Raw genomic sequence first — 17,279 nt, 5'->3', positions numbered from 1 at the left:
CACTACAGATGCAAAAAATTCGAGAATGGATCGAGTCTACCTTGTTGGTAACACAATACAGTTAATGGTCATTACGTTGCATGTTATTTGGAAAGTGTTTACGGGTGACCATTTAGACTCTGTCGGGTTGCATTCTTGAGAGGTCCCGCTGGACTTTGAACAGTATCTGCTTTTTGTTGGCCCTTTGAAAACACTAATTTCGTAGTCAGAAGGTATTTTCTTTGAACATGAACTCATTGGGCTGCTCAATGATCATATACGGGACATGCATCACGGCATGGCAAACGTTCAGCTACACCTTGAAGCCCCCCTGGTTGTTGTTTTTTGTTAATAGAGCATGCACATTACAGGAAACCCCCAAGTTCTACAGAAAAGACTGCCCAGCTCACTTCAGATACTGATTCCTACCGTACGCATTTTGTATACATTTTACGCAAATGAAAACTCAGTTGCGTAAAATCGTACGCAAGTTTTGAAATTGTAACAGAAACGCTGGATGTCCCATTAAGGGTGTAGCACTTGTGGTTACTGAGTTATGGACAAATATGTATATTTGAGGTCAAAGGTCACTGAGGTCACATGACATTTTGTCAAACTGTCTGAGATATCTGTGTGAAGGGATGGACTCATGGATGGACTCACGGATGGACATGTTCCAATCTATAAGCCCCCTGGACTTTATTTGTGGGGACTAAAAACTGTGTCACTGCATCCCTTTTGCAATATGAATACGATGAGAAACTAAATTTTTATTTTTCTTGGCCTTATACATGGGAGTCGATGGACAGCTGCCTTATACATGGGAGTCTATGGAGAGTAAACTAAAAGTCCTCTAACACGGCCAAATTTGATCGCATTGTGAAACAAATCGACGTGCATCTGTATGAGGCAGGGTACTATTCTTTTGCAAAGTTTGAAAGAAATTGATCAGGGCATCTCTGAGATATCTGCGTGAACGGACGGACGGACGGACGGACGGACGCAGGCATGGACATGTCCAAAACCTATAAGTCCCCACAGACACCGTCCGGGGGGACTAATAAAGCAATTCCAAAGCACTTAGAAAACAAATTTTGAAAGCCATTAATCATGTCTTATGACCAAAAGTTGACCCCAACTTTATACACAAATTCTACCATGCACAAATCGGTCTTGTATTATCCTTACCAAGATAAACCATAAATTTGAAAGTTATGTGACAAGCACTTTCTGAAAAAACAAGACAGGAAAATTCACCAAAAATGTTTGTTCAGCACAATTTTTATCATGGTTTTCAACAAGTCTGGTTGAAATCATCCATAGAAACATACATGTTTTCTGAGAAGATACACAAATCATAAAATTCTCCAAAAATTTTACATATTAAAATTTCATCATTCTCTCAACAAACTTAGAATACACAAACTATCAAAGCACATATATTCAGAGGGCAAAAGCAGCTGTATTTAGGCTTTTGTAGTTGATAAATTTATACATACAGACATCTGCCGAGAGATCACAATCACACATATGGGGCTAAAACAGTTGAATAATGAGCTCAAATCATTATTACAGGTACGCATGGAGGAATGCTGAATTGCCAAGAATAATTTGACCAGGTTCAGTAAAAGCGGGGCCAAGAATTACCAAATGCAGTCTGAATAAATCATTACAAGATATGCCTCCAAATCATTAATGGTTTGAGAAGGAATGTAGAAATTTATCTTCATCAGGTTTTGATTCAATGAAGAATGCACCTCAGGTACAGATATTCACACTATAAAAAGTTTACAATATTCTTTTGGTGTAACATTTGTTGTAAGTAAACAAACTTTGTTGTCTGAACATGAGGGAAATTTATTTTCCCCCATAAAGATTCTCTCGGGATGTCAGCCATTTTGAATTTCAAATATGCGTAAATATTGGGTAATTTGTTTCTGTAGTTCCAAATACTGCTAAATGACCCAAATTTTTACTCTTGATTTTGAAAGTGCATGGTTGAAAGTTTTGCTTGGAGCGAAAGTTTACGTCCTTCTTTATTAAGGTGTGCACTGCCTTAATAATGTTTTCTGGATTCGATGACGGGTTTAGAAGAACATACATAATTTAAGGATTAACGTTGCAATATGGATCAGAATTGACTTTAACATTTCGAAGATTTAACTTTATAGAAAAATCCATAAAAATTTCATTTGCAGATTCGACCATTAACAGGAACACTGGGATGGCTCTAATTTGAGTAAATTGATTTAATTACCAAATAAATTGCTGTTTTGGTATGTACTGTTTGCGAGAGTAAAGCACAGAATTTGAAACGTTATTTTTACTATTTGAATACCGGTATGTACGCATGCGTATTTGGTGCATGGTAACGGTTTGGAAATTGCAACAATCGTATCAACATGCCTAGCTAGCCTTCTCAAGCGGTTAGGTCTCTGCCCGCGCCCTTAGGGTCTCTGCTGACTGATTCAATCTAGTAAAAATAGAAGAAATTGGCCAAATATGTCGGCAAAATAAACATTGTTTGGTCAGATCGAAAGATGGAAGCAGAAAAAAGAGTGACACTGCGTGATTACTGCACCACGTCGAGGAGGCAGACTGTGTCTACAATTTCTCACGAAAACACCAACGTCGCCACTGTGTGATGTGATCAACTTCGCTAGCCAGCGGTGTTTCCTTGGGCAACACCGACCTACCAACACCTTGTGGACCTCACGATTTGTAATGTGAACCGGGCCGTAGTCCCTTCGGAAGGAAATAACTTAGCTCTGTTAGCATTCATTGATAATCTATATCCTTCAGGTCAAATATGCATTTTTCGGAAACAAAGAAAAACTGCTGCAGTCTTCATCATTAATGGCATGGTCTCATTTACGACGCATCGATCGACGCGTTGGCATGCAAGACCAGACTGAGGGGTAAGACTGTTGCCGACTTTCTGCAGTGGTGGATGATACTGAAGTAGGCAAAGCTTTCAAATAAACATAGCATGCAGATACCTCGCCTTTTTAACATGAAAAATGTAACAACATGCAACGGGGAGATGATTGCGGAAACACTGTCAGGCATGTGGTGAACACAACCAAATTGGTGTCCGTGGTCTGGACGCTTGATCGATCGAATGTACACAGTATATGGCGCGTAATCCATGTCAAAATTAATACCTTACATTTTGAGCCAAACTTCATTCAACTCTCCCCCATTTGACCCAACTGTGGCCAACTTCATTCGGCTCTCGCCCAATGCGACCCAACTGTGGCCAACTTCATTCGGCTCTCGCCAAATGCGACCCAACTGTGGCCACCTTCATTCGGCTCTCGCCCAATTCGACCCAACTGCGGCCAACTTCATTTAACTATCGCCCAATTCCATCCAATATTGTCGCCAACCTATCCAACTTTCACAAAACTCAATGCGACTTGTGAAATGCATTCGCTTTCCGCCGCGACTTGTTTGAATCATGCTCCCTAGATTACCTTTGAAGCTCAACTCATTTGATGACTGTGCACTCGTCTTGCTTTTTTTGATCTGAACGCATTCGTGTCGGGGGATATTCTGTGTTTTGGGGGGGGGGGCCAATGGTTGGGGCGAACCATTTTTGAAATGGGCCCTCAGCATGCAGCACGCGATTCAAATGAAGGCACTTTTGAGTTGAAACAAACCAGACGTGATTTAGAGTCCATTGCATTTACTTTACTTATGTGAAGCTGATTCCATGTTATGTTATCAACTCTGATTTTACTTCAAATTGACCGTGCCAGAATGTGGTTCATGGCAGCCAACCCATCATTAAAGTGACCAACTTTGCCATACAACACGAGACATCACAGCGCGTCATAGTGACATCACATGACGTCATAAATATATTCAGGTGTTTTCTGTAATTGTCCTGGGGGATCAAAAAATTTAACCCGAAAGTCTGTTGCGGAAGTCCAGATTTACAGTTCCAACAATTTCTCTCTACCTCCATGGTTGTTGTCATAGTTAAATGCATTTTTTTGTGTGATGAACACGTCACTCAGCTTGTCATGTAATGAGAAAAGGATATCCGCAACACCTACGTTTCTAATCAAAGTCACAAACAAGTGCTAAAGTGAAGTATCAAACCGCAAAACAAGCACACTATTGTTTGGTGTTGCAACATGTTCCACTTGGATTTCGCTACGTAAATGAACATTAAAAGAGTTGGATTTTTGAGCATCTCGATCTAATACAATGTAGTCTTTTCGTCACTGTCATTTTGCTAGAGTCAAAATATGCAGATTTTTTAACATCTTGATCAAGTACGAATCGAATATTTCGATGCCATTTGGCTACCATAACATGAACATTACGATAGTCCGGTTTGTGAACGTGTTGATCAAGTACGATTCGCTCATCGACACAGCATGGCCATGAGTCTATATCACAAAGTATGAGTTGTCTGCAGCGCCCATGTGAATAAAAAACATTGGAAAAATATGCTAATTGCACGATTAGCATAAATTAAGTACGACGTTCGATTTCGCGGTGACATCCGTTTATACAACCCCCCACATGTTTTTCGTCACCTTTCGTTCTGAAAAGGGGGTTTTAGAATCGGAGGAATACGGTATAGCGAGACGACGTGATAACAAGAACTATGTTGGAACTGTAAATCTGGACTTCCGCAACAGACTTTAGGGTTGCATGAATATTTGGATTCCCCAGGACAATGACAGAAAACACCTGAATATATTAATGACGTCATGTGATGTCACTATGACGCGCTGTGATGTCTCGTGTTGTATGGCAAAGTTGGTCACTTTAATGATGGGTTGGCTGCCATGAACCACATTCTGGCACGGTCAATTTGAAGTAAAATCAGAGTTGATAACATAACATAGAATCAGCTTCACATAAGTAAAGTAAATGCAATGGACTCTAAATCATGTGTGGTTTGTTTCAACTCAAAAGTGCCTTCATTTGAATCGCATGCTGTGGCGCCCATTTCAAAAATGGTTTGCCCCAACCAAGCCCCCCAACCATGGAATATCCCCCGACACGAATGCGTTCAGCTCAAAAAGCAAGATGAATGCACAGTCATCAAATGAGTTGAGCTTCAAAGGTCATCTCGGGAGCATGATTCAAACGAGTCGCGGCGCAAAGCGAATGCATTTCACGATCGAGTCGCATTGAGTTTCGTGAAAGTTGGATAGGTTGGCGACAATATTGGATGGAATTGGGCGATAGTTAAATGAAGTTGGCCGCAGTTGGGTCGAATCGGGCGAGAGCCGAATGAAGGTGGCCACAGTTGGGTCGCATTGGGCGAGAGCCGAATGAAGTTGGCCACAGTTGGGTCGCATTGGGCGAGAGCCGAATGAAGGTGGCCACAGTTGGGTCGCATTGGGCGAGAGTCGAATGAAGTTGGCCACAGTTGGATCGCATTGGGCGAGAGCCGAATGAAGTTGGCCACAGTTGGGTCGAATTGGGCGAGAGTTGAATGAAGTTTGGCTCAAAATGTAAGGTGTTAATTTTGGCATGGATTACGCGCCATACACAGTAGGTGCACACATTGCGGCATAGCTGTGATATCACAACCTTACTTGTGGCGTATATCGAACACGATCGGGTCATTGGGGTCATCGCCACAGTACCGCTGCGATATCACAGCTAAGCTTAGTGTGGCACTGACATACATGTATATGGGTGAGAAAAATCAATCACATGATCTTCTGTAGAGCTGTACTTTATCATATCCACATACTTATATTTCTGAAACATTGTGATGCTACCAAAGTTAGGCAAATGCAAAATTTACAATGAATTATCATTAGGCCTATATACACGTATGTCAAGTTCTGTCATCGTGTCAACATCGCCCCTCAAATGTGCACTCTATTGAGACGTCATCACTCTTTGTTGTACTTGTCAGGTGCACAGCAGAAAGCGCCAGTGTTTTTGTTTTGAATGTTTGTTTACAAAAAAGCTTTTCTAGGTTGTGCCAACGTATCAAAATGAACGTATTTGTGTGCTGGGATTGGTAAGAGGCTTAGCTAAGAAGAGTACTTCAACGTAGTATCATCTATTTGCTTAAGTTTTACGAAAAAATTTTGATCCATATTGCAACTTTAAAAGCCTCAATCATGCTGATACTGATATGCTGAAGTGATTCCCAATAGATGCTGAAGCTGTACAATTTTACTAAAATGACAGCAATTGAGGAAAGATATGCAAATATGAGTTACCCTAGACTTTAATGTAATTTACTCACCACATTTATATTGTTCTCTGTTTTTTCCTATTGATATCACTTGTGTAGCATTGTCCTGTATGATATCATTGAACATATCTGGCTTGGTATAGCACAAGTGTTTATTGTCCCTTATGTAAATGCTGCCTCTGTGAATTTCTCGGAGAGAAACTAGTCCAAGTGATTTTAAATAAGTTCCAGTGACACTCAAAGCATATCCCGCAGACCTTGAATATGAAAATTAAGTATAGACATCAGTAACTGTGTACTCATACTTGTTAATAATTAGAGCTGTGGCTCCCAAACAAAATGTTGTCAGACCTTACACCCATATGGCAAGAAGCATGTGTGTGCATCTACTCAATGTTCTTTATACCACTGAAACAGATCTTTTGAACGACTTGAAGGATCTGTTTGAGAATATTATACAGGTGACATTTTTCAGTCTTGTCTTGAATGAGATTAAGCTACTGGTAATGTGCCGGTAGAGATGGTTGTTGTTCAGTAGTGACAGGCAATAAAGTTGCTCTTTCCTATTTCCTGGAATGTTGGTGTAGTCATACTACTGCAGACAGGGGTAAGCCTAATTAACGTGCCACGTGCCACGCGCCGCGTATCAGGGACTCGTGAGAAATTATAGGGAGGGACGGGGCCTAATTAAAAAGAGTATACGGAATCTAGGAATTGCGTTAGTGTACACATGCCCAGAGTATATTCAGGCAACACCACACAATACCCATTTCAACATTACCTTTGTTACGCCAAACTTACATAAGTCGAGGATTGAAATTAATTAGATGGAATAAAGTCTTTAGAGTTTGACCAATTTCGACACCTCTACATACAGAGAGGCCGACTTTGTCTCGGAGCCGAGTTGTCGCAGAGCGGAGAAGTTTGCCTACGGCCGTGTTCTCATTGTATTCAATCTTATTGGCATGTAAAGACTGGTACAATTGTGCATTTTGTCGCAAAACCTTTGCGATCTTTGTGGCAAACTGATGGTGATCATCACAGTGATATTTTGGAAAGGGTTTCAGTAATTGTTTTCATTACCAGAAAGTAAATAGAAGTTATGTGGAACGACAAATGTTACGGTAATAAGACAGCTTGTGTAGGTAGAAAAGTTGGCTACAGATGGAGACATACGGGATACGCTATCTGTTCACGTGATCGCTAGGTCGGAAACAATTCACACTCAAAGTCGATGCCGAAAAGACAAAGTGAAATACTATTGGCTGATAATTTTAGTTTTTCTCTATTTTCCCGCCTTTGGCGCAATGTTGCGAGTTGCATCACAAAACGCTGCATATTCCGTGGAATACTGCAAACCATCAGCATGGCTTTTTTTTTGAAGCTATGGATTTTCTGTCACAAGCACTAATCTTACCAGCCATGCAAAAATTTAGAACACAAAATAGTCTACTCGAGACAGAAATAGAGTAGAAATATTTCCGGCCTCACAAACCAGAGATACTGAAAATCGTATTCCATAACCTGCAATGAACTGAAAGGGAAGAGAGCAGCATTCATGTGGGAAGACCGCTTGGAGTTGTTATCAACATTCCCCTGTAATTACCGTGAACTGAAGTTAACGATACACACTCTATCTTTGTTTGCAACAACAGTATTCCCCCGACATCTGATATGCGGCATGTCTGGAGTGGGGAAAATTCACTTTGTTCTATGGGAATGTCCATATGACATTTCTAATTTTAGCGGCTTTTTATTGCAACACGTGCTGATTTCTGCCCCTTAACGAATAGTATCGCCCTATGCGTTGGAACGCCACTGCACTGAAAATCGGCTGAGGCAGAGTCCTGATCCTGCAAAATGCATCGAATCGACAGGCTTTTATCACCGTTATGCGATAGTGGGCCCTTCAGTCACATGTACGTTTGTGGAGGGACTGTGGTTCCAGCCTGAAATTTGTTGAACAAGAAAGGAAAGTCTCTGGTTAGCGTCACAGTCGTTAACTGGAAATACATTAAATTTTGTTTACGCATGGAGGTATAAAGTGAGAGTCATCTTTTGCTCGTGATTAGGACACCAAGACAGGCCAAGACTGTATCGTGTTTCGAAAATCAATGTTTACCTGGCCTGACATGAGTATGCCTATTGCGTTCATGGTAGGCCTGCCCGCAGCCTATGTGTTGTGGTGGGACTATGGTTTACCTGCACGCGTGTGAAATACAGCATTTTGGTAACATTTTGATTGATACAAGTTGGCAGGATAGTGGACTTGTCCACAAAATAAACCTGTTTGCAACATTTTGATTGATACCTGTCAATAGGCTTACGCCCATACCAGTCACTGTTCGATAGACACCATAGGACCTAGATATTTGCAATATATACAAAATCAATGTACAGAATTTTGATTGATCAATTTTTAATGTTACAAATTTACATGCAATGTGATTTTCGAAAAATACTGGCCCTCCCTCCCTATAACTTCTCTGGAGTACTCTCTTTCTGCATATGCACAGAATTCGCTTGTCATTTGCTTGTCCCCCGTTCATGCATTTAGAAGGCGGCGTTGAATCATGATTGTTGATTTATTCATGAAAATGAATCAATGAATTATATTGGAGTGAAAATGCACCTACTTCTGGCTCGCGGCACGTGGCACATGAATTAGGCTTACCCTGCAGACAATAGGCTTCTATCAATAAGCTTGCAGGAAAATGGTGAGTAGTAAAGTAAACGTGGACAATGGGATGAAGTAAGAATTTTACACCCATTTTATTCATTTATCTACATGAAGCGAAGGAAAAATTAACCATCCATGTAACTAAAGTATAACCATGACCTATATATGAACTCACGCACGCGCAACAGTGCATTGTCCTGTACTAAGCGGGGAATTCCCTTCTGAGCATGTTTATACACGTTCCGAAGGTGGGAAGGTGGGAAATTCCGTGTGAGTCAACCGGAACATCAAACTAGCCTATATAAGGAGCTTTTTTTACACTCGTTGTCCGGCCGGCCGGTCGCGGAGTCCAGCTGATGTTGAACACGAAGTTCCTATCGGTACGAACTAAATTTCATATCCATTCAATCCATAATGTCTTAAATATCTTTCCAGAGGTGGACTAAATCCTTCTTGTTTTTGTATTTCTAGCGCCTGATGAAATATGTCCTGAATAAGTTCTGACCCCGGAGCCTCCTCGTTCCGAAGGGTTGCGCCTTTTTCTTGTATTTGTGTAAGCAGCTGTTTATATTGAACATAATAATGTTTATATTTCTCTCGTCTCTTTGCTACACCCGTTTTTCCCTTGTATACATCAATAACAACACCTGGTATAGGAGTTAAGGCTAACAGTACCGGAACTGTTGGAATTGCTGCTATTACAGCAGAGCTTACAAGAATTCCCTTAGTAATATTGAGAGCCATATCAATTCGACCCATTAATTTATAACTTCGTCGATATGCAGCACTTGTTCTTTCTATGTAATCAGCCAATTGTTCAACGCTTTCAACAACTGAGATGTGCATTTTTTACTGTATATGTAAGGGATGATAAAAAATAATTGTAGTAATATAGAAAGACAATATGGCAGAAGGAGGAGAAGATATACCACTCCAGGATTTCGATGATGCAAATTTAAATGATGATGATGATGCTACTGCTGAAACAACTTTTTTCGATGATGATACCTTTGCAGAAGCCGATTCTTCCCAGGCCGTCTCAAGCGCGCGGAGCCCGCAGGTAGATCCTACGACTAGACAGAGAGTAACAATTGAAATACTAATGGCTAAAGAATTCTTAGATGAGAATAATATTACTGATGAAGCAGCACGAAACGAATTAATTTTGAATGCAAAGATTAGGGATGGAAAGCTGTATTATAAAGAACTCAGGCTATCAAAAGATATAGGACGTGGATTTAGATCACTCGAGACAGTAAAAAGAGTAGAAGGAGGATCCGAATTTGTAAGGAAAGTATATAATTATAGTGAGCCCGAAAATGTGAGTCATACATCGCATTCTAAAGATGTGATAGCTGATAAAATACCGGCTGAGAAGATGACGCCAGAAGACATGGGTGTATACAAAGATGAACTGACAGAGTTACGACAAGATGCTTCTGGTAATGCAGATAAAATACAAGCTTTTGAAAATAAAATCGAACAATGGAACAATCTAAATCCAGAATATAGAGCTATTAATGATGAATTAAGGATTGCGAATATGCGTCTTGGCGAGCTTAACAATGAAAAAAAGAAAATAACGCTAGAGAAAAAAGCAGTTGAAAAACAGTTTAAAGGATCCTGAAACGAGCACCCAAGGAAAGGAAAAGCCGAAAAACAACTAGCTGAACTTATAACAAGAGAAGCTAAAGTTGACAATCGAATTGAATACGAACTTGATATGATCAGTGGGGCACATGAAAGACTGGCTACGACTAGGTCTCTTCGTGATGTAATTTCCGATCCAGAATTGTCACTCAGGCTGAAGCTAACAGAGTTATTTAAACGAAATGGTATAACAATCGCTGCAATACTGACTGCCCTTGGAATGACAATATCAACGATTGCCTTGGCTGTGACTAGAGGAGGAGGGGGAGGAGGGGGAGCAGGGGGAGGAGGAGCAAACGCAGGAGGTTCAGGTCCGCCCAAAGTATATACAAAAGCGAAAGAAATTGTAAAACAATTTGGCGAATGGTTAAAAACCTTGGCCGCAAAAAGTGCTGCTGCAATACCCGGTCTAATCGGTTCCCTCGTCAGTTTTCTATTAAAAACAGCAGGATCGGTTGTCGGATTTGTCGGAGAACAGCTATGGATATTTTTAACTGGATTAACATTAGTCATTATAAATAAAATTATGTATTAATATATCACACACCCCTACAGCATCAACATGTTTGGTGAAAAGAATATTGCAAAGTTTCTTTCTAAAAATAAAGACCTGTTTGGTTTCTCTGTCGAATTGGAATGGTGCAAACTCCGACGAGTAAATCGACATATACTTCGAGCAAATCCAGGTGTCCGACTCAAAGATGATAATCTATATCATAACATTTTAGCTTTCGTGAAGGAATGTCAAAAGACTAACTTCTTTAAGCGACTAGAATTCATAGCTGTATTCCAGGATACTGAGGATGACCAAGAGGCTCATCATCTCCAAGAATATTGGGTTCTTCGATTGATTCGCGACACAGGCAATCGATTTATCTTTCAGTCAGACGGAAATATTTATGTAAAGATGTGATTTTTTCTTCTAAGTCATTATATACACGAAGTGAAATGTAAGATGTGATTTATTTTCTTTTTTTTCTTCTACTATATACATTACACGAAAAATGGGGTACGATAGAACATTATCACCGACTTTCACCAACCGAATACCGAATGGAACGAAGTCAGAAAGAACTCATCATGTGATTGCTCATAATCCAAGTGAGGCAGATCCAGGCCAGACACTTATCATACGATGTCCGAAGTTAGAAAGCGGAGTACTCTTAGTTCCAGATACTTTCAACCTGGTTTTTGATCTCGAAGTAATGGGAGATGAAAATAACCGAGTAGTACAAAATGTTGCAAAAAATTTGGTGGAGCGTATGAAACTCACATTTGAGGGTCAGACACTTTTCGATTTGAATAAATATAACCTTATTGAATGTTATCGCGATCTCTTCAAACATAAAAAGGAGAGAGCGAACATGACACTGTACGGAATTCAGAACGAAAATCTAAGAAAATTGAGAAGCGGTTCTACCGATGCAGATGCCACCGTCATGGGCGATAAGTTACTTTTCGACACATATAAAACAAAATATGCTATTCGTCTCACTCATCCCCTCATAACAGGTCATGGAGTTGCATATCCATCAGCGTTAGGGAGTCATATTGAATGGGAAATTACGCTTGCACCCATCTTACAATTACTTATCGCTTATAATAATATTTTTACAGCCAATTATAAATTAAAAAACATTCAAATGGAATACGAAACAATTTCTGACCCCGAACTCGCGAGGTCAACTGCTGGTTATTACAACAGTGGAAAAAGTTACCTTTACGAGCATATACATTATTTTAGAACAATCCCATTCAAAGAATCGGACACAGTTATCAATGAAAATATAAATGTACCACGACGTAGCATTAGAGGTATCGCAATACTCTTCACTAAAAATCAGTATCATGCAGAACTGAACAGTGAATTTTTCTTTAACCCCTACATTGAATCTGTGTCTGTATCAATCGAAGGCATTGCAAATAAAGTGTACGCTCAGAAGATGATACCAAGACAATTTTGGCGAGAGGTGCGACGGTATTTTGCTGAAGATAAAGATTGGTGTGAAATTGATATAGATGAGGTCGATTATTTGAAGAATAAATTTTGTCTGTTTATCGATCTGCGTAGCTTTAAAGATATTGAGTTTCATGGAAATGGTTTAAAAGTAATGAACACAAAGGACGGAATTCAACTTGAAATTCTGAAGAAAGACACCTCAATTAAGGTTGGCGATGACGCTCACGATGTCAATATATTTGCTCACATTTATGTTATCAGTGATGCCCTAGTCTCTATTGAAAATAGTAGATTAAAGTCTTTACAATTTTAACTCCGTTTCTATTCCGAAGGGGAGGTCATTCCTATCGGCCATGTTTCTGCCAACCATTCGCTCGTGTCTGGATTGTATAACTGCACACGTTTGATATCATTTGGCGCCATCATGATTTTACTACGCTTTTCACTACGGATTTCTCCAGCCTTTTTCCGTACAAACTGTACAAACTGTGCCGGCTCCGGCTTCTTCCCAGTTTCAAATAGATCTTTATAATCTTCAAAGTTTAAATGTTTTCTAACACAAACATCTTTAACCCCTTTATTTTTTTTCGTCTCGGAAGTTGGAGTTCGAAAAGCATACACTTTCGAGCGTATGCCGACAAAATCAAGAATAGGTTCACCATTCAACTCATCTTTAAATTTACCTATCACTTTTTTATTAATCTTCGGAAAGTTGGGTCCACTCATCCCACTAGTATCATATATAGACTTCTCACCATTCTTTCCAACATCTTCTCGGACTATATCATTGAAAGTGCTGACGCGTGGAGCCGTCCGGGGAGGCGTTCGGGATCGGCACACTGTAAACAAAACTGTCAGTATCCATGTAGGCTAATCGTATTCCAGGGAACTGGACCCGAAAGTAATTGTAATGCGTCTCATACATAAGCAGCTTAGAAAGTTCCAGTACTGCGGCGCCGATGAAAACTGGTTTTACATATCTATGCTCATCCGTTTTCAGTTCCAGTAGGGCACTGTCGCAGGAATCACCATCCTCTTCGGAAGTTATGAAAGTTATATGTTTCATCTTTGGATTATACTTCTGAATCTTTTTACGTCCACTATCCGTGCCGTTCCAGTCCGAAACAAATTTAAAGTCTCTGTACTTTCGAACATCTTCTATTGTCTTACCGAACATTGCATTATTCATCAGCTTATAGAAATTCTTTTCGAAATCTGTCTTCCCGTTTGCCCTCATTTTAGTGTTAAAGTCGATATATTTCGCGAGACATGGAGCTTCATCGAAAGCAAGCACCCGATAAATCTTTTTCAATCTCATTCCCATCCGAAGATAGAATTCCAGCAACTTGTAGTGTAAGACATAGGACTCTCTATCCATCACACTTGTAATCAGTCGACCGCCCTGTCTCGAAATTCATAGTGATGCGGCGCTAATGGCAAATCGCTGTGTTCTTCATGTAATTCGGCTGGGTATTCTAAGTCTACTTCTAGAAAACTTGGTGGAAAGGTGGCGCCAGGTCCCCACCCTCCGGAACCCGCTCCCCATTCCTCCCACTCTTCCATCGTCATCCAATGAAGTCCGCCCGTAGGCATTGCCTGACTCATTGCCCAGCCGTAGAGATTGTTTGCATCGAGATATTTTATTTCGGTCACCGGCTTCTCTGGATCGTAACTAACGTAAGTATTCCCGCCGGCGGCGTAAGCCGGATGATTTGTTTGTAAATAATGAATATTACACTGGCTGATGCCGCCTCGAATTCCCCGTTGTACGAAAGTCATCTGCTCAGCATCTTGAATGAGCCCAAATTTATTACCCGTGTAAAGTAACATAGCATCCCATGTCAAGCCGGGCGCTGACATATAGTGGGCTGGATCTAACTTATATGCTTCTAAACATGTGTCACGGAAATTTTCAAATATATTTGCAAGAAGTAGAACGTCAGTCTCACAATAGAATTCCATATAATCACGAATCGTCTTACATCCACTTCGTCCCATACTCTTAATGCATGTTCGTAATCAGACTCTGAAATCCCCTCTTCCGTCAATTCGCTATAAAATTCCTCCCTCTCCGGGAGCTGTTCTCTCCCAGTCTGTCAACCGAGTCTAAATATTCGTAGGGGAAGAAACCTTTCGCCCTTTGAATGTCCGGGTACGTAAGTGGTACTGCCGTCCATCCGTGGTCCGGCACAGTCTTTGCCAACTTCGCGAGCGACCCAGACATCAACTGAGCACTGTCCATAAACTTTATAGAAAAGAAACGTTTCTTTGTCTCCCTCCCCCCTCCGGCAACAACAATTGAGGCACTAAAAATAAATGTTTTCGAGAGACCCATAATTCCTCCATTGCTCGTCTTAGCTATAATTTTAGGCTCTGGTCCCCCTCCGGCGTCGATTTCATGTAATTCTTTCAAAATAAAAGAACCATCGTATCCCTTGAGGTTGTGAAAGTAGATAGGAATGGTTCTCGACGGCCGGCATCCTTCGCAATAGAAGGTCGCCTCCTCCTTCACTACTCGGTATCCTGCCGGCTCTCCACATGCAATACAGACTGGATCACATCCGTCGCGACGGTAATTAGAAGGATCCCTCATCGGTATTATTTTCCAATAATACGATTTAGAATAATACTCGGCCCGTTCTTTCATATCCTTTAGAAAGTCTGTAACACAGGAGAGACCTGTGAATGTTCTTTTACCATAAACAGTGGGTCGGCCTCGTTCCGAAGGTCCCCCCCACCCCCGTTCCACCATAACATACGAAAGACAAATTGGAATGTGCCGGCCGGTCCCCTTCTCAATAATTGCCTCAGTATCTGCATAGACGACGTAGGGAGAAGGAACCTTCTTCCGATGTCCTTCAAATTGACACACTTCCTTAGGAAAATCTGGCTGGGCAGTGTCTGTTCCACAGTATACCTGATGTTTTTCTAATTCTTCTGTTGACTTAAAACCTCTTTTACAAACCATACAAATACACTTCCGTCTGCGCTCATTCTTTCGATTAGTACGAGAATTACGAAGGCGATTTTCCGCAGTAATTGGTACGAAGTGAGAACGGCCGCCGTCTTCGCCAACTATCAGTAAGATATTTGCTATTTGATTCCTATCGGCTTCACCTTCGGCTCCGCCAGGGGCACTATATAACACAGTTATGTCAGACGGGGGAGCGGGATCATTTTCGTAGATCTGAAATACTTGAAGTTTGATGCCTGGATTTTGCTGCTCGAAGCGCCTGAATACAGTCAGATCGGCGGGCGTGGGCGTGGGAATACCTTCCCAACAGTAGTCAGCCATAAATGGGGCGTACGTATTCCATTTTCTCCTTACCTGACCACATTTCTTTTCACGAAACTCGGGTCGGCCAACTTTAAACTTGCTACGATGGCGTATTGAAAACAGTTCTCGCTGCCCGAAGGTAGCACCAGATCGCTCACACAATGCTTATTTTTTAACCATCCGGGAAGTTGGACTGCGCCAGCCCCGAGTAAAACTTCTACTAGAATTACTTCAAATTAAGTATCTCCTCGAGAACGAGACCAGAACCCTCAACATTTTCAATTGTATCAAGCATACGATCGTAGCGATCTATTAATTGTTGCCCCACATCCAATCCCGATCCTCTTACATCTTTTGTGTATGTATCATTTATTTAACATACAATGAACGCGATTGTGTATTACCAGTTTTCGGATCTGATAATTTGACTTCCATTTCGGTATAAACAGAGTACATCTTTCGTTCCGCCCCTTTGGCCCCTTTAACATATCCTTCAATATCCACCAGCTCCCCGATATCCTTGACTCGCTTGACTTCAGGAAATTCTTTCGTAAAACTGCTCCCTTGAATGCTGTATGTAATTGACTGGCCATAATAATCTTTATGATATATACTATCCTAAAAATTTTTAAAATGAAAAAATAATTATTCTATGATAGGTCATCAAAATCCACTATAATATTTTTGTCAGCATTTATTTGTTTATATATCTCACCTAATCTTTCTAAGTCGACTAGTTCTTCCGCATCTTGAATTTCTGGTTTATTAGGCGCAGCACAAAATAACCTCTCAACAGTGAAAGAAAGAGCACGCTTACTTAAGCGCGGTTTAAATGCTAAGAATTCTATCTTACTACCTTTCTGGATATTACGAGGTACAATAGCAGGATTTTCTCGGACTGGCAATGGGCTCACTGTTTTAAAAGCACAGTCAATTTCTTTAACCATATCAATACATGTAGCGAAATCGTGAGCCCCTCCCCCTCTTTTAAACAGAAATTTAAAATACGCCACTGGCTGTGCCTCGCTCCCTCGCTTCTGATACACTTTAGATGGATTGTAAAATCTGCAGTAGTTATTCTTGGAGTGAGCGGCCAGGCTTGCAGCATAACTTTTAGCAGTGCTTGCATCGAAACTTTCACCTAAGGTACGGAATATTATTAAATCGGTAAACTTTTGAAGACTCGGTTGCCAACGGACACACATTTCATCACATGTAGCTGGATCTTTTGAACCGTACTTAGGTCCGATATTGAAAACCACTTCTAGCTCACTGTCTACATATATAATAGGATCTACATATTCACCAAATACTAATTTGCCTCCATCATCAATTTTGATGTTTTCTCCGGTTTCAAGTATTTTTATTGCATCTGAAATAGAAAGGATTGTCATTGTCTTATCGTATATATCTTAATAAAAAAAAAATTTTAAAAAATTTCTATGATATAGTATCCCCAAAATGTCATACATATTCATAAATGGACCAACTGGAAGTGGTAAGAGTTACGATGCAGTAAATTTGTCTGCGTCTCACGTACCAGAATTTGACA

General features: G+C 40.6%; 1 protein-coding gene across 1 annotated transcript in view; it reads right to left on the bottom strand.

Moving 5' to 3' along the window:
* LOC139143239 (epidermal growth factor receptor-like) overlaps positions 1 to 17,279 on the bottom strand; it is a 167,603-nt gene that overhangs the window by 66,968 nt on the left and 83,356 nt on the right. Inside the window, exon 5 of the mRNA XM_070713384.1 lies at positions 6,212 to 6,417. Within this exon, the coding sequence (XP_070569485.1) occupies positions 6,212 to 6,417 (206 nt within the window). The remainder of the gene's footprint in view (positions 1 to 6,211; positions 6,418 to 17,279) is intronic.

Source organism: Ptychodera flava, chromosome 11, assembly GCF_041260155.1.
Source record: "Ptychodera flava strain L36383 chromosome 11, AS_Pfla_20210202, whole genome shotgun sequence".
Taxonomy (NCBI): domain Eukaryota; kingdom Metazoa; phylum Hemichordata; class Enteropneusta; family Ptychoderidae; genus Ptychodera; species Ptychodera flava.
The sequence above is the reverse complement of the archived record's forward strand: the minus strand, read 5'-3'. Positions and strand labels throughout refer to the sequence as shown.